At 35.0% G+C, this 27,667-nt stretch overlaps 2 protein-coding genes across 18 annotated transcripts in view; both read right to left on the reverse strand.

Moving 5' to 3' along the window:
* sfxn5a (sideroflexin 5a) overlaps window positions 1-20,605 on the reverse strand; it is a 66,173-nt gene extending 45,568 nt beyond the window's left edge. For 3 of the 12 annotated variants that reach the window (XM_087278109.1, XM_087278107.1, XM_087278103.1), the window contains exons 1-7: window positions 17,754-17,879; window positions 11,206-11,274; window positions 11,052-11,129; window positions 7,649-7,675; window positions 7,345-7,399; window positions 6,729-6,754; window positions 6,579-6,632 (exon numbers count right to left, since the gene is read on the reverse strand). In XM_087278109.1, coding sequence (XP_087134235.1) covers window positions 6,579-6,632; window positions 6,729-6,754; window positions 7,345-7,399; window positions 7,649-7,675; window positions 11,052-11,129; window positions 11,206-11,274; window positions 17,754-17,810 — 366 coding nt within the window. In that variant the 5' untranslated portion in view covers window positions 17,811-17,879. 12 annotated transcript variants of the gene reach the window in all.
* Window positions 20,606-23,978: 3,373 nt separating this feature from the next.
* Window positions 23,979-27,667, reverse strand: part of rab11fip5a (RAB11 family interacting protein 5a (class I)) — a 63,082-nt gene continuing 59,393 nt past the window's right edge. For all 6 annotated transcript variants that reach the window (XR_015505753.1, XR_015505751.1, XR_015505752.1 and 3 more), the window contains one exon: window positions 23,979-27,369. Coding sequence is in view for 3 of the 6 variants with exons in the window: in XM_087279015.1 (XP_087135141.1) it covers window positions 27,112-27,369 (258 nt within the window). In the remaining 3 variants the exon portion in view is untranslated. The remainder of the gene's footprint in view (window positions 27,370-27,667) is intronic.

Consider the following 27,667-nt stretch of genomic DNA (forward strand, 5'->3'; position numbering starts at 1 on the left):
GTTTTCCACTTACAAAGTCCGCCATGTAAATAGCAAATATGCCATGGCGTGACTCGGGGAGAAAACTTTTTTGTTAAATATAAAAGCCATTACACCTTTGAAATGTCTGCACAATTCACAAAACCAACCCTCCGTTATTGTGTGTTTTATAAGAAAATTGAAGAGTTCAGATGCAAAGACCTCTATCTGAAATATTCTTCTAAAATCATTTTTCATAGCCGCCTATTATTATGTTCAGTTATTTCACCTTAAAAGCAATAAATATAACATATTCTATGTCTAAAAAAAATCAATTAGTGAACCTACACACAGGATCCTGAGAAAAATGCTACTTTAGAAGAAAATTTCAGATGGTACTTAGAGGTTTTTGAATCTGAATTCTCCTTTTCTTGCATACTGTAGAAACAAAGATGTGCAACATGCGCCGAGCATTTGCATTACCCAGTGTGCCACAGCTCTGACTTCATATTACACTTATCTGTCCTTTATTTAGATAGTGACATCTCACACATAATCCTAACGGAATCAGTCTTCTGATTCAAATTCAGCCTCATGTCTATTGCAACAATATAATCTTACTCTAATACGACAAACATAAAAATCGTGTTATGTTCATCTGTTTTCATAGTGACCTTAAAAGCACGTAACTCCCTGCGGGCTGCAAGACAGGTCGAGGCAGGTTATGTTAAGCTGTTTCTCTGGTCATCCCAGTAAAAGGGCTGTCTAACAAACATCTGAGAAACAAAGCCATTCACATGCTTTCCCTTTCCCAGCAGGGCTCTTCAGAGGGACTGTAGTTTTAATTAGTGCCCCCTTCCGCATTTCTCACAGGCATGGGGCCATTTGTAGTTGTCGTCACCCTGGTTCTGCTTGTCAGGCCCCTGGGCATCAAACTGCTGCCCAGCAGGGCAGCTAATTGGCTCTAGAGAACACAGAGGGCGGGACTACAGCCGTATGCAATTCAGCAATGTGAAGAGCGGCGTTATAGTGCTCTGTGTGCCATACTGTAAGCTTCGGTCTGTTGGCTTTTTAAGTTAAGATCATGATATAACAAATGACATGGAAGATATTTTTTCTGTTAGTGTGAAATGGCCATTTTAATTTAACTAAAGCAAGCACATCAATCTCAACTGGGTGTTCAACCAAACAAAAAGCACAAAAATGTACAGTTGAGGTCAAAATTATTCGCCCTCCTGTAATTCTTTTCTTTTTCAAATATTTGCCAAATTACGTAACAGCAAATAATTTTTCACAATATTTTTTCTTCTAGAGAAAAAAATGAAAGGTCATTATTATTAGCCCATATATATATATATATATATATATATATATATATATATATATATATATATATATATATATATATATATATATATATATATATATAAAATATATATATATATATATATATATTTATTTTTTTTTTATTGAATGTCTATAGAATAAACTGTTGTTATATAAGCACTTGCCTTATTACCCTAACTTGTCTAGTTAACCTAATTAACCTAGTTAAGCCTTTAAATTGCACTTTAAGCTAAATACTAGACCACTACAGTGATCATGACAAAAATAAAAGAAAAAGAAATTGGTTATTAGAAATGGCTTATTTATTCTGTTCAGATTGAACAGAAATTGGGGAAAAAATACACATAGGGGTTAATATCTGTGGAGGGCTAACTATTCAGACTGACAACTACACACTCACTGGCCACTTTATTAGATACACCTGTCCAACTGCTCATAAATGCAAATTTCTAAACAGCGAATCACATGGCAGCCACTCAATGCATTTAAGAATGTAGACATTGTAAATAAGATCTTCTGCAGCATCAGAAAGGGGAAGAAAAATAATTTATGTGACCTTGAACTTGGCATGGTTGTTGGTGCCAGACGGGCTGGTCTAAGCATTTCAGAAACTGCTGATCTACTGGGATTTTCACGCACAACCATCTCTAGGGTTTACAGAGAATGGTCCAAAAAAGAGAAAATATCCAATGAGCGGCAGTTTTGTGTGCACAAATGCCTTGTTGATGCCAGAGATCAGAAGAGAATGGCCAGACTGATAGAAAGGCAACAGTAACTCAAAAAACCACTCGTTACAACTGAGGTATGCAGAAGAGCATCTCTGAAAACACAACACATCCAACCTTGAGGTGGATGGACTACAGCAGCAGAAGTCCACACCTAAGCTAAGAATGGGAAAGTGAGGCAACAATTCGCACAGGCTCACAAAAATTGAACAATAGAATATTGGAAAAATGTTACCTGGTCTGATGAGTCTCGATTTCTGCTGCGACATTTGGATGGTATGGTCAGAATTTGGAGTCAACAACATGAAAGCATGGATCCATACTGCCTTGTATCAGCGGTTCAGGCTGGTGGTAGTGGTGTTATGGTGTGGGGGATATTTTCTTGGCAGACTTTGGGCGCATTAGTTCCAATCGAGCATCATGTCAATGCCACAGGCAACCTGAGTATTGTTGCTGACCATGTATATCCCTTTATGACCACAGTGTACCCATTTTCTGATGACTACTTCCAGCAGGATAACACACCTCATGTCATAAAGCATAAATCATCTCAGACTGGTTTCTTGAACATGACAATGAGTTCACTGTACTCAAATGGCCTCCACATTTACCAGATCTCATGATGCTATTATGTCAATATGGATCTAAATCTCTGAGGAGTATTTCTAGCACTTTCTTGAATTTATGCCATAAAAGATTAAGGCAGTTCTGAAGGCAAAGGTGGGTCCAACCTGGTAATAGTAAGGTGTACCTAATAAAGTGGCTGATGAGTGTATATAAAAATGCAGCAACACCAAAAGCTCCAAAATTATCAAAATAACAGTGTGTATTGCAGCTGTTTTAAGTAAATCGATTTGATACTTTTGGAGCTTCTGGTGTTGCTGCCTTTTCATATATATTTGAAATGGCAATTTTAAAATGTAAGGATTAAAAGAAAATTCTTTCCATGAATTAAATTACATTATTTGAACTCACTGCGATAGTAACTGCACTGCTGACTGCACCCAGGTAACCCTGGAAAAACGTTGATATTGGCGTGGGCTGGAAACAAATTAACAACATGCAATAAGCGAATTACTGTATATATTGTCGTCTATGATAATGAAGGCCGGTAAAGGGATAGTTCACCCAAAATTAAAATTATATCATCATTTACACATCATCAATGTTACAAACCCTATTTGAGGTATACATTTTATAGAAGTAAATGGATGCTTTATTCCAACATTCTTTGAAATATTATATTTTGTGTTTACCAGAATAAATTCATAAAAGATGAGAACCCCTTGAGTGTGATACATGATGATAACATTTTCATTTTTGGGTGAACTAATGCTTAATTTCAACCTTATTCTAAGGTGTTGTAAATGATCTTAAAAGGTATAAACACAAATAGTCAAGTATTACAATGAAATGTTTTTTAGGTGATTAATAATGAGATGACACGTATACAGTTATCATAAAGCATTAAGGAATCCAATTATAATGCATGATCAATTCATTAAAAATCAGGTCACTCTACATTTTACATTTCAAACTTGTCTGTATATTTACAATGTGTTTGCTGAATGGCTAGCTGATTTAGCATTTAATCAATAAATTGCACTAGTGTCTAATATGAAGTTACTAATACTTATTTTTTAGATACTCTTTTTTTCCCCCAATTAAGTGCTTATTCATTAGAGACTAGTGTTTATTCTTTAGGGCACACATGTCTTTTACTAAATTACCAGTACTTCTTAAATTCTAGCACACATTTATTAGATACTAGTACTTACTCAAAGTTTTTATTTTACTAGTAAGATCTTAATGGAACTGAACCATTTGGACTAGTTATAACATAAGATGAATAAAAAGCAGATCTGTCTACTAAGATAATAATTACTAGTTGTTTTTAGAAAGCATTCTAGTGTCTAATACCCGATCAATAACTACATGTGTCTATTAAATAATCAATAAGTACTAGTATCTAATAAATAAGCACTAGTCCCTAATGAATAAGTAGAAAGCATTAAATAAGCACTAGTTTCCAATGGACTAATACTAGTATCTAAGTATAAGTTTAGAGCTACAGTAGTTGTTATACTATATAATAATAATTAGTAATGAACATGCAGAGTAGGACTATAAAATATATACATTTTTTTATCAAATATTTTTCCTGAGATAATGTCTGTGCTATCCAACAAATAAAAGATTTTTATTTATTTTTTGTTTTTTATTGTTATTGAATAATATGGTTACAAGTGGTACTGCAGAGGTTGTTGGGTATGTATACATGTTTGGATTTCTCTCTATCTCAAAAAAGAAGAGTTATTTAAGAAAAAGACTAAAGATTAACAATGACTACACTAAACGCATGCAACCATGGTGTAGGCAAGTTTACAACGCTGTGCTCTTTACAGTTTTGATTTCATAGATGTTTTCTTATGTTTATAAAGAATTTTGAAAGATCATAATGAACTTTAGTTGGTCACATAGACAATTTTCTTCAATTATTTAAAAACCTGAGGAATATTAGATGAAACTGATTATTAGTGAAACTGATTAACAATTACTAATAAACCTTTAGATTTAGATCTGTTGTGAGCTTTGAGATTATTAAATGATTACATATGCTCTTCCAGTATAATATATGCACAGCATATGGCACGTGAAGTCACCATATGTTGCGTTATGTGTGTGCACCTCACCTTAGTTGCATTACGGTTGCAGTAGTTGACACAGGCATTGTGGCTCTGGTTCAGCCACTGTGAAAAAGACACTGAGATTTATTTCCAACACAGGCTCATTCTCATTTCACAGCAACATTTTAGCAAAGGAAAACTAAATCTAAGACTAAAACTATTGGCCAAATAACATTTTCGTTAACTTAAAAAAAAACATTAAATAAAAAACTAAAACTGAAAAACTAACTGTAATAAAAGATTATTTAGCAAAAATAAATAATAATTTCTGAATTATTTAGCACTCATTTTGTGGTGGAAAATCAAAAACTGTAACAACTGTAGATGACGCTTATAAATTACAAACAAACACATCAGTCTTGCGCATAATTACATATGAAAAAATTTCTACAAACAACACAAAGTCATATTTAACTAATATAGTATGGCAAACACTCAATACACAAGTAGATGTCATAATACATTATACATAGACATTATCTTTTTGGAAGAACACTATACACTGTATAACTGCAGGTTAACTATGCTTAAATTACTATACGCAACTCCTTAGCTTTTCTCATTTTGACTAATATAGAAATCATGTGCACCTTTTGTAAAGCTGTTTATGAACTATATATTTTGTGAAGAGTGCTATACAAATAAATTTAAATTGAATGAATAATACAATGAAGTGTCTGAATAATTCACAATTTTTACTTTTATTTGTTGCATTTTTATAGATTTGGATTCAGTATTTGTTCAAACAGTTATTTTATCATTATTATTTTTATTTCTTAGGGGTTTGCACAAAAATTAATGTAAGTGCAAACACTAAACTTTACTTTGGTTGACACTGGATGTGTTTTGCTAGGTCTGCTAAACTAAAATTAAATATGCACTCACCAGCCACTTTATTAGGTACAGCTTACTAGTACTGGGTTTTACCCCCTTTTGCCTTCAGAACTGCCTTAATCCTTCGTGGCATAGATTCAAAGTACTAGAAAATATTCCTCCAAGATTTTGGTCCATATTGACATGATAGCATCACACAGTTGCTGCAGATTTGTCGGCTGCACATCCATGATGCGAATCTCTCATTCCACCACATCCCAAATGTGCTCTGTTGGATTGAGTTCTGGTGACTCATGGGGGCCATTTGAGTACAATGAACTCATTGTCATGTTCAAGAAACCAGTCTGAGATGATTTGGGCTTTTTATAATCTGAAGCTGCTTTGACACAATCTACATTATAAAAGCGCTATAGAAATAAAGATGAATTGAATTGAATTCAGAGATGCTCTTCTGTTATTTGAGTTGCTGTTGCCTTTTTATCAGTTGGAACCATTCTGGCCATTCTCCTCTGACCTCTGGCATCAACACGGCATTTGTGCCCACAAAACTGCCGCTTACTGAATATTATCTCTTTTTTGGACCATTCTCAGTAAACCCTAGAGATAGTTGTGCATGAAAATCCCAGTAGATCAGCAATTTCTGATACTCAGACGAACCTGTCTGGCATTACCAACCATGACACTTTAAAAGTCTCTTAAATCACCTTTCTTCCCCTTTCTGATGACCAGTTTGAACTACAGCAGATTGTCTTGACCATGTCAATATGCCTATTAAGTTGCTGCAAAGTGATTGGCTAATTAGAAATTTGCGTTAAGCAGTTGGACAGGTGTACCTAATAAAGTGGCCAGTAATAAAAATTTGTGAAACTAACTAAAACAAAATTAAAATTATATTAAATGAACAGCAAATTCTAAAATAGAACCAAAATATAAACTCATTCAGAAGTGCTAAACTATAATATCCTTGGTTTAAAGTAAACATAACCAGAAAAGAAAAAAATGAAAAACACAGGTATACCATCCATACCTGCCAAAAGATGGTAGAAGAAAATGTCTGATTGGGTAACAATAGGCCTACGACCTATAAATGGAAGAGTAATTCATGGGAAGTGATTTAAAGTTTACATCCAATGACCTATACGAGAAGAAAAGTTGAACATCTCTTACAATTACCTACCACTGGAGTACCAAAGGGCACAAAACCTGAAATAAAAAAGAAAAACATACACCAATGAAAAGAACAAGGAAGGAGGTATTCAGATGAAAAATTAACCCCTGATCCAATAATGTAATACCTCTAATAATGTCATTTTGACATTTGAATATAGTAGATCAGGCCACAGAAGTACATTACATGCCATGTTTACTTTAATGATCAGGATTATAGAATCTCATATGACTTTATTACTGACCTTTAACACATTAATAAAGACCTCATTACTCATAAAAGATAGCATGGGTCAGGGGTAGCCATCATAATTGTCAGGCAGGTCTCTCTCTCTCTCTCTCTCTCTCTATCTATCTATCAGTTCTCTCTTTAAATAGTGGTGTTAACAGAAGACTAAAATACTCCTATTTCTGAGTGGCCCAACAACACTTCCAGACAGCAGGAGGGAGAGGCTTTAATCAGAGCCCAGCTGAGTGTGACCTTTGCCAGCAGATCTGTCCAGTGAGACCCCCTACCACCCAACTCAAGTCTCCAGAGCTGGTAACAAGCAGAAAACTGCCTACCACCCATGATAGAGACACACACACAGACAAGCAAGTCGAAAAAAACACCCTCACACCCTTACCTGACATGCGAAAGGGCATGGGGATCTTCTCTCCTGTGTCTGGATGGATGATGGCCTGAGGATTTAATGAATCCACAGACAGTAGACAAGATGACAAGGAAGAAACCAGAGGGAATAAGAGGTGAGAGGAGACTGATGGGAGATTTACCGTGTTGAGGTTATATGCAATTTTCCACTCATTACACCACTATTCTGGACTACAGCTTGAGAGTGTGTGTTACGCTGCTCAAGTAGATGCTGAGTGATTTGAGCATGTTCTTTCATCAGGCACCTGTAATAGGTGTTCAACAGTGTTCACACTCACCTGCTTAATCTTCTGGGCTTTCCAAAGCTAAACACAGAGAGAAACATTCAAGTTAACAAGAAATATAATTTTTTTTGACACAACACACATATTACCTTTTAGAATCTGATAGTTTGATAGGATTGGACAGATTGATGTTCTCTAATAACTATATACACTTTATTGGCAACCATGATTCTATGAAGAAACCAACTCAGGCTTGTTGGAAATACATGCTTCAGACTACGTTTTTGTGAAACCGCAATTTTTTTTTTACTTCAGCACGTGTTTGATTTCAGCATCTTGATAAAATGAATGCTACAGGACAGTATGGTAGACACCAACCATAATTGTTCCTTTTCACACTAATGATATCTACAGAAACATATTATCAACAAATAAAGGATTATTTTACAGTTCTTTGCACAACACCAAATAAAGACCACAGAACAACTTAATGGCCCGGTTTCAACCTAATTTAACCTTAACCCTAAATGAGAGAAACTCTGGGTTATCCGTTTCAAAATGGCAGGTTTTTCAAACTCGAGAAAGCAGAGTAAGTCAAGGCTGTTTCTGAAAGAGAGGTAACTTTTATTCAGAGTAAGTTACTGTGGTAACTTACTCTGTGAACCAAACCTGGTCAGGAGCAGGTTTTATTCTCTAAACTCTGAAGCCGCCTTTCCACTGCAGATGACATTTGGACATGACTGTCAGAATACGCCCCCTTGTGGCAGCCGCACAGTATTTTCAGTGTTGCCGGAGAAGCTGATTCGGTGTCCGAAATAAAGGAGAGCAAAAGCAAGAGCCTTTATTCTCTGTGCCGTGCGTTTACATAGTTTAATGGATGAATAAATACTAGAAACTCATAGACCACTAAAATATTGGATGGAATGTGGAGACAACATTTAAAATATAAATTTTTATAACTTTCTTACATTTATGAACAAAAAAGATGTTTTTATATATAGACTTTTTATAATTCAAAAAAATAACCAAATAAACTCCTATTTCTCATCTAACGCACGGATCTGCTTAGACAAATCTGGAATACATCACATCCGGTCGGCAGGTTGCATACGGTCTAGTCGCAGGAGTTCAAATATTTCAACGGATCCGCAGCTCAATTCGGATCCGAATTTTCCACATACGGAGATGATCTGAACTCAGCAAAGCTCCCGGACTGCTCTCAATTGGAAATGAATGACTTCCGGTCTGTTGCTTGTCGCTTGTCGTGTGCAGTGGAAAGGCGGCTTAAGTTTCTGTTGGTCTCTTTCCCTTATTTAAAGACAAAGCGGTTCTTCGCTCCTTGGCCTTAATCATTCATTGCCTATACATTTCAGTCACACAAAGAAAAAAAGGTTACGAGAATGGCTTGTCCTTTTTTAATAAATAGTTAGCTTAAATTTACTGACCTATGACAGGGACATGTACTGTAACTAGATTAATGGGATTATTACTCGTTCTAAAAACAGTTTTTTAGTACAGCTTACATTCTAAATGTCATATCAACCTCTACTTCTTGATTATTAAAAATGGCAGACACACAAGTGCACTTATAAATCTTTTAAAAACTCAATTTTAGACATTTTATCCTAAACTGATCAACGTGTGTAAAAGTGGGAACCTTAAATTAAACATTTCCACTAAACATTAAGCTAAGGTTATATGCATTCTTGTTTTGTCAAATGTGTTGTAGAAAATATGCATTAGTCTATTTTATGTAATTTAATATAATTACATAGTTTCAAGTGAAAAGTCTATAAACCTCACACATTACATTAATTTTTTTTATTCATTCATTCATCTTCTTTTCAGCTTAGTCCCTTTTTTTTTAATCTGGGCTCGCCACAACAGAATGAACCGCCAACTTATCCAGCATATGTTTTACGCGGCGAATGGCCTTTCAGCTCCAACCAATGTCAGGGAAAAATCCATAAACACTCTCACACACACACACACACACGCACACACACGCACACGCAGACACACACGCAGACACACACGCAGACACACACGCAGACACACACGCAGACACACACGCAGACACACACGCAGACACACACACAGACACACACAGACACACACAGACACACACAATTTTAGCTCACCCCAATTCACCTTTATCACATGTTTCTGGATTGTGGGGGAAGGTGTAGCACACAGAGCATACCCATGTGAACGGGGGAGAACATGCAAACTCCACACAGAAATGCCAAATGACCTAGCTGGGGCTCAAACCAGTGACCTTCGTGCTGTAAGGCAATTGTGCTACACTGCGCAACCGTGTTCCCAACTTTTTTAAAATTATACTTAAATATTTAAATACTATCAATATTTTAAATGAAAACTTACGCATTAACTTAAGCAGCTATGTTTATCCATGCTAACTGTCTCTGTTTTGCCGATGCAGTGGTGTTGCTTTTCTATTTAATGTATGGCCATATTTACTATAAATTTGTATGAGCACATCAAGTTCAGGTGGAGAAAAAATTCTGATCTGATTTGTAATCAAATATGTTTGCCTCACCTATAGACAGCTTTTCTGGTGTGGTCAGTTTGCTTGTAGCTCACATTGTAGCCCCCTACTGATTTACTTTAGACGAAAATGTAGGCTGAGGCATGTACTTCCAATGTACAACACTTCCAATTATACAACTCTGTTTTCAACTAAAAATGGAAAACATTTTATGCATTTTGGATTATACATTGTTGGTAATATATTATCAGGATCATTTAAAGTATAATTTAGAAGATTACTGACAACAAAAATCATTTCCATTTGTTGAATATAATAGACTAAATTACATAGAGCTTACAAATGTTTCATCAAATGTTTTGTGTAACTGGGAAAACCTCTGGATCCTCTAACATTTACATTGCATTTGATGTAGAAAGTTATGGATATTCATAAACAACAATGATCATCAGAACACAAATATATATATATATATATATATATATATATATATATATATATATATATTGTGTCTCTATTATCTTATATAGCTTTTCATAGAAGATGACAATTGATGCCAAATCTGAAATACTTCACAACACCCTGACAGAACTAGAATGTTTTTTTTTTCCTTCATTCTTGCATATATGACATTAATTGATAGTAGCACAAATTTTCATACACATCTTTCAAACAGAATAAAACAAAAGACAGCTTATTGGATTTCCTATGTTACTTGATTATGCTATGCTATCTTGTTTCTGGATGTCACTTGTTTTGTATTCTCAATTAAATCACACGTGAATGAGCAATGATGATCAGAAACCAATGTCTAGTTTAATATGTTTCTTATCTATGGCATAAGATTTTAGAAGGGCTATTCTTAATACTGATTAGTTGTCAAAATCTGACATAAGAGAGTACCAGTTGGTTTAAACAACAGTTTATTACAATAGGTCTCAAACTTACCTGTCCATTAGTCACACCTGGAGGAAGAGTTCCATTTTTGAACTGATCCAGGAGTTTCATACATTCATTTAAACGTCTCTAAATTAAAAACAAAGCAGACGGCATTTACAATCTAGCTAAACTATCAACGCATTTGTGGATGACTACAACTTACCCCTGATACAAAGAGTGTGCGAGGGTCAATCACATCCAGGAAGTGTCTCAACCTACCATAAAATGATCCCTGAAATGACAGCAAAACAATAGCTCTGATTCATTACTCATTTGCATAACCACAGTTTTACTTATGGTTTTACTTTGGTTTACTATAGTCAGTGTATAATCATGGTTAATTTGTGGCTATATATAAACATATCCACAATATATAATATATATCTATGCAGCAGTTCTGTCTGGTTCTCGAATCTGACTGGCTGACAGTTGTGAGATAAGAAAGTAATATCAGCACTTGAACAGTCTCTTCACCCTTGTGTATTACTCCGCTCACACAATTTAAGCAGAGGACTACAGTTTGATGAATATTACAGCTGTTGGACAACATAATGTACTTCTAAGGCTTTTTTAGGCAAGAATGTAGTCGTTTAGATTAAAACTGCAGTTTATTTATAAGGATAGTGCCTATTTTAAACATTTAAACAAAATTTTGGAGATTCAGCATGTTAGCAGCAAGCCTGCCATACCAAGCAGAGCAAAGATTGTTGACAATCCGCCACAAGATGGTGACAGAAACCCCATAATAAGTAGAGAAAACCAGTATTTTTAAGTGTACATTGCGTCCAGCTGAAAAAAAAAAATCATTACAGAACAGGTAAGTGACATTCAAAGTTGATCTCTCTCTTTTGTTATTGTAGTGCTGTATTTTTACCATGGTAATCTGGTAGTGTTTGCTTTACTTTGGTTTTTCGGCGCTAATTATTGTGATCTCCGGATTGCAACAGAGAGATAATGAGAAATATCTGTAGACTGATGGCATTTTATGCTGTTCAGCCTTATAATCTTAAAATATGAGCAAAATAACCCATTTTGTCATCACTTTAGACATTGCGCAAGAGAATCATAAAGTAACTTTGGGGAATTAGCACCGGTTTCTGTTGTTCTCATGGTCAACTGCAGATGTGTATGAACGGCGGAAGAAAGTAGTTTCTCTTACAAAAAGTCTAAATGCAGTATTACACTCGTAGCAGTCTAATATGGCTACATATCGAAACTAAGGTATTCGAGCCATATCGCACTGCTACTCATGTGTGTGGATGGATGGATGGATGGATAGATGGGTGGGTGGACGGACGGACGGACTGACGGACAGACAGACAGAGAGACAGACAGACAGACAGACAAAAATAGATAGATAGATAGATAGATAGATAGATAGATAGATAGATAGATAGATAGATAGATAGATAGATAGATAGATAGATAGATAGATAGATAGATAGATAGAGAGAGAGATAATATCCGCTGTTTAAAATATGAGCTGGAAAAGTTGGCGGTTCATTCTGCTGTGGCGACCACTAAGGAATAAAAGGACACACGAGGTGCAAACGATGCATGTTTAAAAAGGTGGACAATGATAACCAGGCGGACTGGCCATCTGGCAGAGCGGGCACTTTCCCGGTGGGCCGACGTACTTTTTGGGCCGGGCTGATCATCGTCTTATGATCTGATCGGCCATTAAAAGGCGTAACAGCCTATCGTTTTTTTCTGCCTTATTAATTGACGCTGCTGTGATCTGTGACTCTTTGAAAGTGAGATGCTTTTTTCCCGGACAGACAAACCGGGCCGACCCATGTGACACTCTGCAGCCCATTGGCTCTTTTCGGTATTGACGTTGGGCTGGTCCAATCACAAACTCCTATTTTGGACTCCATGTGAGAGTGCGTCGTCTGTGTGTATTTGTCAAAATAGTCGAGAGTCAGAGAGAAGAAACGCAAGGGAGGCGCAGAGAAATCGCGGGAAATACACCGGTGTTTCATTTAGCGGTTCAGAAAAGTTCTCCGTTCATTCTAGTACACGGCTAAAAGTGCAAATCACGCGACCACACACATGCCCACTCTCTGCCAAGAGCCAGTAGTTCAGCGGGTGAGCATAAACCCCAGGTGAGAGTGTAGTGCATGTCAGACAGTTCATCTGCTGGATGATCTCATCTCACTATAGTTGTTAAACGTGATATTGAATTCATCTTGTTGTCTCTATCTAACAATTCTTATGTCTTTTGAATCACTTGTTCTCAGTTAACTGTTTTGGCTGAGTGCAAAGATAAGCTAATATATTCATTTATGTAACCACATACACTGATTCTGCACATTGACTGATTGCTTACCTTTATCGTTTAAATTTAATGTACATATACTGTTATAATGGCCATTATTGGTTATTAAAGCTGATATTCTGCAAAAGAGACGGGGTAAAGTTCATTCTTTTCAATGGAAATGAAAGGAGACAGTTATATTTAAGCCCTGTTTTGTTATAAATATGCAGAGTGAAGATGATGCTCATATAAATATGCAGCTACACGAGGCTGTTTGGTGTCTGTTAATCAAAATATCAAAATGAAACAAATTTGACTTATATTATGTTTTCATTGTTTAGATGAGGATGAGGTGAAAGAGGTTAAAATGTAACACAGTTCCCTTTGAAGATTTAGCCATGCATTAGCAGGCAGTTTTTTTATGTTTATTATTGAATATAGGCTGAGTGAATAGCGTATTGAATAAGCTAAATTGGCTGGAGTGTATGAGAGTGTGTGAATGAGTGTGTATGGGTGATTTCCAATATTGGGTTGTGGCTGGAAAGGCATCTGCTGCATAAAACATGCTGGAATAGTTGGCAGTTCATTCCACTGCGGCAACCCCTGATAAATAAGGGACTAATGCGAAGAAAAATAAATGAATGAATAGTGTATTTTTTAGAACTCAACAAATATCTTTATGGACAGTATACAGAAATTAAATTGAGATTAAAGTTTGTATTTATTTATTTATTTCATATATATGGCTTTTGTGTTTTATAGAATATGAGTTGATAAAAATATTGGATGTGCATAGATAGATAGCATTTTGATTTAATTTAGTGGGCCGCTCTGGCCCAAAATGCCAGGGCCGATTTTTTGCCCCAGTCCAGCCCTGATGATAACTACTTAGATTTGTAAACTAATGAAACTGACTGTTAGACTACAGTTTGCTGGTTAATTCTTCGTGTTTTCTGAACTGTTTGGCAGCGCAAGAATCCATGTATTCTAAAACTGGGCTAGTCGCCTGAAGGGCATGGTTTATGTGAAATAAGAACAGTTCTTCCGTGATTAATAATCCTGATTATTAATCATATGTTCACAATTATAGGACAAATTATTTGTGAGGTCTCAGAAAGTTTCTCCAGACGCGGAAATCAGCTGCTGATGTAGACTCTGACACCAGGGCCAAGCCAGTTGTTTTCGCGCGCCAGGTGTGTCCGCCTCATTATGCGCGCGCACCAACTGTCTGCTGCTTGATCCGCAGACCTAAAAACTTCTTTCAACGCAATTAAAATCGTCAAATGTGCGTGTGAAACGAGAAATACAAGATTATACATATTCTCTGTTTATCACGTCTAACAGACGGCCCCTTGCACATATGAAAAGCGGTACCGCTGGAGCAATAACAGCAGATGTGAATCATCTGTATTAAATAAATAAATGAATGAATAAATAAATTACCTTATCGTTCCTCTTCCTCTAAGGTTAAAGTTATTGAGTCACTAATACATATAAAATGCCTTAAATTGTTTTTTGTCGCAGTGAGTGTTCTAGTTTCCGCGTGTTTTATTAGAAAGTAGTTGCTGAAGCAGGGAAATAATGAACTGACTTCATGAGCTATCTTGCTACGGCACCCACAAGTAAAAACATAACATGTAAAGATGTCAAGAAGTTCTCAAAGGAGTTAAAAGCGGCATATTAACTACATTTTTAGGGATCAGAACAAAACAGTCCCCATGTTTTCTGGTTACAGTACAAGCAAGCACTTTCTGTTATGTTATATTATATTTATTTTTTTTTATTATTAGGCCTGTGTAAGGTTTTGGGTGTAAATAACATCACCTTGGACTTAAATTTACCTACCAGAAACACTTTTTGATGGAACAGTGCATTTCTGACAATATTCTTCAGGCCTATACAGTGCCCAACATGTATAGGCCTAATACACCACCTCACAAATCTCTAATTTTAATTGCAAATTTTCTTTACAATGCTTTACAATATATTTGTGAATTTATACGGTATACAAAATACACAATATACATTATACAACATACAATATATAGATTTGTGAATATATACATTATATACAAAAAATACACATTACATTAAATTAGTCAGTACTGAAGCCAAATATGGAGCTAAGTCCAAAAAATAATTTAGCCTATATGTTAGTGTAAAATATTATATATATATATATATATATATATATATATATATATATATATATATATATATATATATATATATATATATATATATATATATAACATTTTGTAGAAATTTTGTAGTATGTCATTTCCCCCAATATCTTGAGTGAATGTAAATGTATTATCTTTCTATTTTTAAAGATGTTTGGTGACTAAAATATATTTTAATAAAAACATCTGTTTAATAATCTGTGTAAACACCAAAATATAATACATATATTCACTGAGAAAAATATTAATATTGTCCTAGGCAACAAATTTCATATTTTAAAAGTAGTTTTGTCACCAACAGAGGTCACTGTTAAAGCGACTTGACCACAGAGTGAGCCTATGGCAAGCCGTTTTACCATTTTACTGCTGACCTTATTTATTAGCGAAATTAAAGGCTAACCAGTATGTATACATTAGACACTGATATTGTTAGACACAACTTATTCATTAGACATTAGTCGTTATGCCTATTAAAAAGAATAGAACGTATTTTATTAGTCAATCTTTTGTTACTATTGTTCAATTAAGTTACCTTAACTTTTTGGGTTTTATAGTGTATTAAAAACTGTTTAGTTTTCAACAGTATATTTCAGCTATGACTAGAACAAATTTTATATTCATTGGGTACTACAATTTAATTGTTAAATAGTGGTCAGCACGTTAACGTTACGACCCCGTCGACCTGAGTTCGAACCTGACCTGAGTTTTTTTTTTTTTTTTCATTATTATTGTTAAGACATATAACACTGTTTTGGTTACTTATGTATGTGTACATATTTTATTTTTATTATTTGTGTGACCACCGTTACAAAGGACTGGATATCTATAAAGAGTTTAGCACAGTATATTTATTCAAATATTGCACTGACGTGGGCCAGTCTAAGGCTTGAAACTCCAGGGCTGAAAAGGAGTCCCACTCCAGCCCTGCTTGACTGCGTGAGATCAATCGAAGATTAAAACATGACTTCTCTGGACAGAAATTTAAACTATGGAGCAATCGCTCGCTTTTTTAAATGTCTAATTGTCTTGTTTAATCTCGCTTAGAGCTGCATGATTCTGACTAAAATGAGAATCGCTATTTTTTTGCTTAAAATAAAGATCAAGAATTTCTCTCGATTCTGTAGATGTAAAATAAAGCTTAATATAAGATTATTGTTTTTTTCTCGAACATATGGTAAAACAACAATATTAATATTATGTGTAGGTCTACTGGTTTCTATAAATAATTCTATTCTACTTATAATAATTCTGATGTTGAATTATGTTTGAGATATATGCTAGCAATTTGTCATTGACAACCACTTAATTCACTGGTAAAATCAACATTATATAGGCTAGAGTAGTTATACTGACACTGTTAACATTTATTTTCATGGACAACTGTGTGTTCGGGATGAAAGAAAAAATTTATCAAATGCTTGTCGCAGTCATAACTCTAAAATGCGATAGGATTATGTAAATGATGTGCACGATTTCGGTTTCATTTTCACTGCTAAGTGCTGTTCATACTTCGCATCGCATTAGCATTATATGAAAACAAAAATGACATTATTAGGGGAATTATACCTTATAAATACAGTATGTGACTCTTTAAACATCATTTGGGGGTGTCCATGTCACTGAACAACGTTTGTGAAACAATAAAAAGATTCGTGCAGCTGCCTTTGCTTCTCTCCTAAACTTGAAAAAATGATTGACAGAATCATAGAAATGCTGGATTAAAATCGTCTAGGTTGTCGAATCAAGATCGCGATCTTTATGCAGCACCAATAAGCCCCTTTTCATAGCACCATACTACAGAATTTTACATGCTCAACTCTAGTGTGACCCCAGCTTAATTTAATACTATTAATAAAAATAAATGATGTTTAAACTAAGATCAGAACTGATTCTAGAGAATCATGATGTAAAGGATGTATGTTACTGTGTAAAGAATAAGCACTTGTAGGCAAGTTAATACCTTAAATAGTGCTAGAAAAAAGATGCTGACAAAGGTGCTGGTAGAATTAATACAGCTACTAAATGTTACAACGGCTTGCCATAGTGTGTCAGGCGGAAATAAAACGCTGTCGTGAACTCAAGCTGGTTGGTTTTGATTAAGTAAAGTAGCGAGTAAAGTAAACTAAAGCACTTTTGATCAGCAAAATGGGGTTCATCGAGAGTTCACAAGAAATATCTGTATACGAACCCCGTCAGCAGTGTGAAGAAACCAAACAAATGCAAAAAGAAAACCTCTCACATTAGTTTGAGCTGGACATGGTTGTTGATTACCTGATCAAACCGAGACTCGCCGAGTCTAAACGGAGGAAACTCGGTGGATTCAGGCATTGCAGGTCTGAGTGCTGTCTGTAGGGCTGTTTGGCTGAGCTCGGAAAAAAGCGAAGCTCGGTTTCCCTCAGAGTGCATTTTGGGTAATGCTGTTTTCTATAACAGGTCAAAGGAAAGATTACATGATGGATAATAATTTATGAACCTCAGTGAAACATTGGGCTGCTTTATTAGTTAATTTAATTCGCTTAACTATATCATTTAGTTCAGTCATTACCGTGACCTTGATAATGCACGAGTGTGATTATCCAACAGTGTGATTATCCAAGATTGCCTCTTAAAATTGCCCGTCTACAAGCTGTGAGGTGTTTTTTTTCTAATACTCTCTAAAAAAATATCAGAAAGAGGTCAGAGTGAACACATAAAAACATTATCACAAATGTACTTGGGGAATCATTTAGCATACTTGATACTAATGGTGGAATTTATTTGAGGAACATGTCATATGGAATGAATTATTACATTTCAAAAGTTAATGTGTAACAAGACTATAGGCTATCTAACATTATGGTGCAGGGTATTAATTTGCTTTTCACAATTTGAGGTGTTAAAAATGTCTTAATATCATACTCTCTCAGAAAAAAGGTACACAGTGGTACAAATAATGTTCCTTAAAGAACAGATTTGTACCTTTGTTAAAGTTGTACATTATATAGTACAGAAAAGACCTCTTATTATACTGTTCTGTACCTTTTATGGTAAAACTGAAATGAAGGTACACAATTGTTCTCATAAAAAGGTACATAAGTGTTGGACAACTCCTTCTTTATTACAATATCTATGAAAATAAATATTACTCAAAGGCATTTTCTCAAAGTCATTTTATGAATAAATTCCATATTAAAGCATGAAGCATCATTTAAAAGCATATGTTTAAAAAAACTCATAAACATTAATTATTAAGTTCTATAATACAAAACAACACGTAAAACAAAACTAGGTATTGTAAACTAACCATTTAAGGCATTTTAAGAAATTTTTGTTAAGCATTTTCTAATGAATACATTTTCATCATTAATATTTGCACTTTTGGCGTTTGCTTTCTACTACACGAGCTGGCATAAGTCTTTAATGTGTTCATGACATTTTAGTATTGTAAAAGTAATTAAACATTGTGCATATCTCGATACAATACTTTTGCATAATTTTATTTTAATTTTAAAATTAATTAAATTAAATGAACTTTTGAGTGATTACAAAGGTATTGTGTAAAAATTTGAGAAAAAAATTATATTGTACATGGGAAATGTATTTCTGTAACATTTTTGTGAAATATGGTGTGAAATGTTTAGCAAAAAGTAGATCTTTTGATTGATGTTAAAGTATTTTTTATTCTTCATTGTAAATGGAAATGGTGCATTTACAAAAAAAAAAAGTTGTTTAAAATGTTTAAAAATGTATTTGATGTTTTATATTTACAGAAAATGAATTGACACATTTTGGATACTGTAGCAAAATGCTTTTAAATAGCTCTTGAAGGAACACATTTGACACTGTTAAGATGCAAATTGTCTTGCCACTATAGTGGTAACTTCATGGATCAGATTTGTACCTGGATGATGGTACAATATTGTATCTGCAGGTTTTAAAAACCAAAGGTACATTTCGGTTTTCCATGGTACAGATCATGTCCTCAAAGGCACAAATAGGGATGCACTAATACCGATACCAGTATCAGGTCGATATTGGGTTATAATACTTGTATATCGGACATGAAAGGCCAGTACACGCACCGATACCACTCAATGGTAATTCACTACATGAATGTGATTTGTTTGTCCTACCTGAATTCAATTTCTTAAAGTATTAATTAGCCTAATGTATTATATATTAATAGCTTGGTCCTTATAAAAAATCCGTTTGTAAAATACATTATTGATAAATCTTTAGGCTACTGAAGAATAATCCAAATATGAAATATGATCTTTGCATAATGATCACAGCTGAACAAGCTAGCACTCATTTTATTTATAAACTATAAATAAAAAATTAAAGAAATTTAAAGTAATGGAACATTATGTAAAAAGTTTACAGCTTCTGTAAAGATCAGACAGCCTATACAGATCACACAATCTCAATAAACATTTCATGTAAATGTATAAATATTTTGATTAGTATTGTTAATGGAATATTTATAACCATATGATCTTGCTTTTGGTTATATGCCGGCTTTGAGCTCTTACGCACGCTCTCTCTCTCTTTCTCTCCAGCACCAGATGACAGGGCGCTATACACACTACACAGCATACACTGGCAAGATGACAGGTGCTGAACTCCACGGGGCCAGTTTTATTTGTTGACGATTTGCGTGTTGTTCCTTTTTTAAAATGCCTTTTATTTTTTAAATCTTAAGTTAATATAGGCTATTGGGCAAATAATCTCCCTCAGAGATATTGGAGTTCAATAACGTGGTGCGCAGTAAGACTATTGACCAACACCACCCTGTAAGTTTACACACTGCATAGACTATAGGCCCTCTTGCTTTGTTTCTCTGCAGTTGGCTCGTCAGTGCTAAATCACTTTTGTTTAAAAAAAAACAAAAAAACATTATTTATTATTATTTTGCGTATTTAGCTATTAATCTTATCTACCCACTACCCACCCATAGTTAAACATCAAGTATAGCTGACTTACTTGACCAGCGGATTAACAGCAGGACTCGTGAATATGATAGGGTTGAAAAGAATCACGCATAATAAGGTTTTATGCGTGCCCAAAATGCAATGCCAAGAGAGTGACTCAATAAGGTAACGTACCCTGCACACACTTTGTGTAATGTAAAGTGTAAAGTCGGTAGACCCATGTCAGGTTAACTAGTCCTTTAAATATCTTTGCTTAATCATTAATAGGTCATTAAAAGGTCTGGATTTGCAGGGTTATCAACAATCTGTGTATATTTTTGGCTTGGAACAGTCTTCTGTTAAAAGATTTTTGTGTTCATTCTTGCCACAGGCTAAAAAAAAAAAAAAAAAAAGCAAACAAATAAACCAAATAATTGAAACCAAATCTATGAAGTATTGGTATCGGCTTGTAAAAAGTGGTATCGGTGCATCCTTAGTACAGAATGCAATCTTACAAATTTGTTTCTTTGACTTAAGGTACAATTCCGTTACATGTGATGAGTGTTTGTACCATTTTTTTTCTGAGTGTGTAGAATGGAATTAAATCTAATGCATGTAGATATATTTTGCTGTTTGTTCAAACTACTAATTTAAAGTTAGTAGAAACTACACAATTCTACACAAGTCTTGTTTGGGAACAACTTAATTTTTTTATGTTTAATCCACTTAAATATGATTAAGTGAACAAACTATTTGTGTTGGGAAAACAAGGAATTGTGTGGAATCAAGTATTAATTACAGTGCACAGATTTGAGTGTTTGAGTGTTGGGGCGAGGCTGCCGCCTCACAGCAAGAAGGTCGCTGGTTCGAACCTCTGTGTTTCTGTGTGGAGTTCTCCCTGCCTTCGCGTGGGTTTTCTTCGGGGGCTCCGGTTTTCCCCCCAGTCCAAAGACATGTGGTACAGGTGAATTGGGTAGGCTAAATTGTCCTTCAAGAGTTCACACTTAGCTGATGATTGATTATAAGCAAGTTTGGCATGCTGTCCCGGGAGAGAGCCCTGAGCTCGAAGGTTCTTGAGCCCTGGGCTCCCTCCCGTTTGGAGAAAGAGAGGGGAGCCTCGAGCTTAGGTAGATCTCGACAACTCCCCCTTGATAAGAGCTGATGACTAAAAATTGAATGCTATTAAAAGATATGCTGCAGTATGAGATTACCTGTATTGCAAATTTAGATTTATCAATTTATTTGTTGTGCATGTTTTTGGAATGTGGGAGGAAACCGGAGGACCCGGGGGAAACCCACGCAAGCACGGGAAGAACATGCAAACTACACACAGAAACGACCACCGGTCTGTTAAAGGACTAGAACCGGTGACGTTCTTGCTGTGAGGCGACAGTGCTAGTCACTGGGCCACCGTGCTGCCCTATGGAGGGAAAGGTGAAAAGGTAGGGGTGGAAGGGGGGATTCTTCAAATCGAAGATGACTGTAGTGGAAAAAACCCTGGCTCTTTATAGTGGGTTAGGAATGGCCTGATTGGTGGATCATGCATGCTAATGCAGAACCAGCCGTGTTCAATCATAATCAATTGCTTCTCTCGAATTTAGTTTGTGAATAAACTTCACGAAGTGTATGAGTGTGTGTGCGTGAATCTGTGTGTGGATGTTTCCCAGAGATTGGTTGCGGCTGGAAGGGCATCCGCTGCGTAAAAAAAACTTGCTGGATAAGTTGGCAGTTCATTCCGCTGTGGCGACCCCAGATTAATAAAGGGACTAAGCCGACAAGAAAATGAGAGAATGAATGAGATTTGAGTGTTTATGCTTAAAACAAAAACAAATATCTCTCTATATCATAAAAAAATTATTTTTGACTTTAACATAATTTTTCTTATTCTGTCGGTTTAGTTTGGTAACAATTTTGTTACATTTAAAAATGCTGGTTTCCACACAATCAATTTGTGTTGGGGCAACAAAGGAATTAAGTTAACTTCTTAGTTTTTACAAATTAAGTAGATTGAACAAATCAATTAAGTTGTCTCCCCCAAAACACACAAGAATTGTTTTTATTCAGAACATTTTAAATAAGTAGTTTGAACGAACAGCAAACTTAATTTGAGTGTTTGTTAATGTTAACATCTAATAAGAATGAACAATATTTGTAACATTCATTAATTAGCATCCCATTTTTAACAGAAAACGATACTTGTGTAATTATGTAAGTATCTGTTAACAATACTTATGTATACAGCTAGAAAATGTGGCTAAATGAGAATAAAGAATGAGAATAAAGTTCAGCCAATAAAGTGTAAAGAATTTTTGAATCCAATAACAGCTAAGAATATTAAAATAAAAACATGTATTACCAGCTCTACTCGTAATATAGTTTACATGTTAAAATGTCCGTGGCAAAAATATATATGTAAGTCTTCATGACCGTTAAAGTTGCGAATTAGCGAACATAAATCAAGTATACGACCACAAGACATAACCTCGGCAGTAGCAAGACACTTTATAGAATGTGAACATGACGTTAAACAACTAGAATGCATGGGGATTGAAGAAGTGTTTGAGGAGGAGGTAATTTAAATAAAAGATTATTACAAAGAGAAGTATTCTGGATTCATTAATTGAAGTCACTTGAATGAGGAGTTGGATCTTTCTGCGTTTCTTTAACAGTCTGTTATTTAACTATATTATTAGGAATCAGGAATCATGAACTTTGAAGTTGTAGTGAGAAATAATGAGACAAATAATCACAAATAATGAGATAAAAATGGATGTTTAATGTTTTTGAACTTTTGGAATTTCATTGTTTTGACAGATATTAATGGATGAATTATGATAATTGATGCTGTTTTCTTGTGAATTAATATTTCTGAGGGTAAAGGCATTTTTCGTGGGGTTGATCATGATATATTAAAATGAAAAAGAGACTGATGGTAAACATGATGCAAATTGAAATGCTGTTTTCTTGTGAAATGTTTTAGGTCAAAGTTAAAAGGTAAAAGTATGTTTTGTGTGGTTGATCATGAATCTATGATATATTGAAATGAAAAAGAGACTGTTGGTTAACATGATGATATTTGATATACTGTTTTCTTGTGAAACAATGGTTTTTAAGGTAAAATAATTTTTTATGTTGGTGATCATGATATATTGAAATTAAAAAGAAACTGTTGGTAAACATGATGATAATTGATTGCTGTTTTCTTGTGAAATGTTTTTGAAGGTAAAAGTGTTTTTTTGTGTGGTTGATCATGATATACTGAAATGAAAAAGAGAATCTGCGCATGGTGATTGACTATGGGATAAAAGGGTGGAGTGAGAGGATTGTGTTACACACTGAGGAATGCATTGTGTCTCTAAATCACCCGAAGAATGTAAGAAGAAAAAAATTAAAACAGTACGAAACAATTACTTGATGAGTGCGAATCATTATCTTTTTCAATTTAGTTCAGCCCCTCATAAAATTACATTTAGCATTTAAAAAGTAATAATTTACATATCTTAATAATGCCTTTTAAACCTCTTTTAAAACAGTTGTTTAATTTCTATTTAATTATCCTAAAGACAATCAAAAAACCGTCATTTCATCAAATAAGGACATGCAGAGATGCATCCCAAAGTGAAAAGTTTATTACATCAACAGAGACCTTTTCATAGCAGAGATGCTTAAGAGTACATTGAAAGTCATTAGAACATCTTTCAGATGAGGCATTTGATAAAAAGTAACATCACAACCTCCAGTGGACACTCGTGTAACTACACCCTGAACGCTCAATCAAACAGAACCTCAGGAAAACACTTCAAATATTTTGCATCTAATACAAATACATAACCATCATGTTTGGTGCTTAGATGCTACTTGATGTTTGAGGTTTAATTTAAGCCTTTTTTTTTTTTATTGTGACAAATCCACTGTAATTTACAACACAGAAGTCAGTACTGAGCCTTACTCTTCGGAATGAGGATTCAGGCATCAAACTGCTTACCAATGCATTCCTTCAACTTTAAAATAAACCCTCTGCGATTCTTTAAAAAATTATCTAGGTTTCAAATGACCTTAAAGAAAAAAAAAAAACATTCCAAACACCTCTTAAAATGAAATGTAGTATAGTAAACACAAGTTGTTTTTAATTCAGCGTTTTTACTACATAAAATGTAGTTCTGATTATCAACTTCACCATTAAAAGCATACAAATCTTCTTCTACACACACATATATCTTATGATAACATTCAGCCAAGGGCACTTGAACACACTTTCTGTCTAGGCTGCAGGCTGCGTGTGTGAATATTTATAGAAACTGGTTTTCAACATGGTAGCAACCAAAGCAAATGTTTCATATTACATTCCACCTGTTTAGACCTAGAAAAGTATGAATCGGTTAAACTCTGCAAAAGCCTGGCCTTCACATCTATTGCTTTCTGTTTGTACTGACCTTCAGAAATTGAATTCTAGGCTTAATAATCATTGTCATGTAAAGAAACAGCATTTAAAGAAAATGAGCAAAAATAAACCAAAAAACCTGATGCAACAGACCTTCTGACCACCTATAAGAAAAGGTGTTACAAGACCCGTCCAAGCAAATTATGATTAAAAAAGGCATAAATTAGGTATTTGCATGATTAAAATATAACATATTCTGTAACAATTGTAAACTTCTCTATTTTAAGCCTTTTCACCCAAAAATGAAAATTTGCTTTGCATTTACTCAACTTATGGACATTCAATATCTAGAAGAGTTCTTTCTTCAACAGAACATCAAATATAATTAAAGAACTAAAACTCTGGTCCTTGATAATTCATAAAATGGAAGTAAATGACTACCAGCACTTTGAAAATAAATAAATAATAATAAAAAAAAACATACAGGCAACACTAAATTAATACCTTAAAAGAATGGTTTACCAAAAAACTTTACACACTATTTATCCCCTCAAGTGGTTCGAAACCTTTAAAAGTTTCTTTATTCTAATAAAGATGTTTTAAAGAAAGATGAAAACCTGTAGACATTGACCTCCCTAGGAAAAATAAAATATTATGGAAGTCAGTGGTTTCTTTATATATCTTTGTTTGTATTCAACATTAGTCAAACAGATTTTGAACAACTGGAAAATGTTGTACATGATCTGAACCTTTAAAAAGCTAAATGACTGGTCTGTGCAGGAAACGTATTTTCTTTTAAAACGCTTTGTATTGTGAGGAACCAAATTTTATTTAGTCTCGAAATTCAAATAGTCATTGATTTACTGGTAATGAACTACCAAGAACCTCTTTAAAGAAAAAAAAATCACTTAAACCTCAAATGAACTGACAGGTGAGTTAACAAATCTTCATTTTAGAGTAAAATGTCTCTTTAATGAATGAACATTCATAAATCTACTCTAAATAGTCTGACAGACATACCTTTAGAGCACACGGGTCCTCAACTGCATCTAATCACAGAAATACATCATTAATAAATCTAGAGCTTCCTAGCAGAAGCTTGCACTGAATCACAACTGACATCCTGCGTTCAGAGGATTATTAGTCTGTGCAGTGAATGTGTGCGTGCACTTCTTCCTAAGCTGTTGAGAAAGAATTGTTGCAAGTGCCTCGTCTTGAGGTTTAAAAGTGCTGCGGTCTACGCCTCTATCACCTATCTATATATAGTGCTACAATTGTACATGGACAGTGGCAACACTGATAGTGGCGACATCATAGAAACACCAGAAATACATTACAGAAACATTGACAGAGCCGTTGCGGTATTAAAAAAAATACTGTAACGTTCGTTTAGAGCAAATAACTTCTGGCATTTGCAGTTTCATGGCTTTCATTCTCACTTCAGATCTCGTACCTAACAGTCTAGGAAAAAAGTTTGACTCGAAACCTTCCTCCGCCGTTTGTTTTGTAACATAATGTGCAGTCTAATTGAAAGTGATGCATATCACTACAACAAAATGGAAGAAATACTGTATGATAAGGCAGCATTTGGCATTTTGTCAGAGTGGCATATATGCAATGAATACAGTATATATCCCATTCGTTACACCTGAAAGCACTGGCAGCGATGTACGTGCATTGGCTCAAGCAAAGGAAGGAAGAGGACGAACACCAACCCGAAAGGAAGTTAAACGGTCAGTTGGCGAGAGCCTACTCCCTTAAGCTTTTAAGTAAAGTGCGGAAGACATGTAGGGAGGCACAAGCAGATTGGAAACTGACCGATTCTGCTCTTGTTCCTTTGCTTTACTACATCTCACACTCCCTCTTGCGCACTTTCAAGCCACCTCGAACTCTCAAAGTCGCTCTACGGTCAAGCAGCTGAGTGTTACATGGCAAAACGTGATAGAAAAAACAAATGCTAAATTGATGTTCGCGTTGTGCAACAAAAACCATTCACACTAGCGCTAGAAGACTGGCATGTCTCATTCAAGCCCATTCAGGATGGGTGATTTTGGTACTTAGCTTGACTGTCATGTGTCTTCGCGAGTGAATATCAGCTGACACATTTTAAAATGGATCCTACCAGCTTTGAAGTTTAGCAGCAGAATACCGTCCTTTAACCATCAATGCAAACCTGCAGTGCACACGGACCCCCAATAGAGACCATAGGTATTTTTGGACACCAAATCTACACCTTCTCCTCTATACCCAATCAGCTAGCGCCAGATAGCTCTCTGTATTTCTATGGTTGCTATAGCAGTGCATGGTTGTGAAGTCCAACCGAGGGTTTAGTGGAGTTATAGCGGAGGCGTTTGTTGTATCATTTCATTTTGGGGCGAACCTGAAGCAGAGTGGGGGTCTGTTCCATGATTCGTACGAGCAGTGTGTCAATGTAATCTTCCAGATCTTTAATCAGAAGCTTCATCTTCTTTAAGTCAGTCTCGCGCTTCTCCAACAACATCCCTCGCTTTTCGTACTCCTCGCGCTCCTGCCTGAGCTCCATGTCCCGCTGGATCAGCAGATTAACCAGCTCGCTGTGGTTAAGGTGATAGTAGGAGCCTCCTCCTTCCACTAGTGGCTAAAACAAGAGAGAAAAGAGAACACCAGACTGTTTAAAAGAGTTTTTTAAACAGAAATGATAGTTAACTGAAAAGTTAACTGAAAAGTTACTCTGCAATAAAAACATATTATGCTATAAAGGCCCCAGTTATCTTCAAACTAAATCAAAGAACAAACTGTAATAATTACACAATTAAAAAAAAAAAAAATCTGTCCAAAACAAACATCATTTTGAGTTTGTTTCAGCAGTTCAAAAGAGCTCACCAAAGTGATTTTTTTGGGGAGTTCGTTCTGGCTATTAAAGAGCACCTAGGTTA

The sequence above is a fragment of the Danio rerio genome, chromosome 13 (assembly GCF_052040795.2).
Source record: "Danio rerio strain M-AB ecotype USA chromosome 13, GRCz13ab, whole genome shotgun sequence".
NCBI classification, from domain to species: Eukaryota; Metazoa; Chordata; class Actinopteri; order Cypriniformes; family Danionidae; genus Danio; species Danio rerio.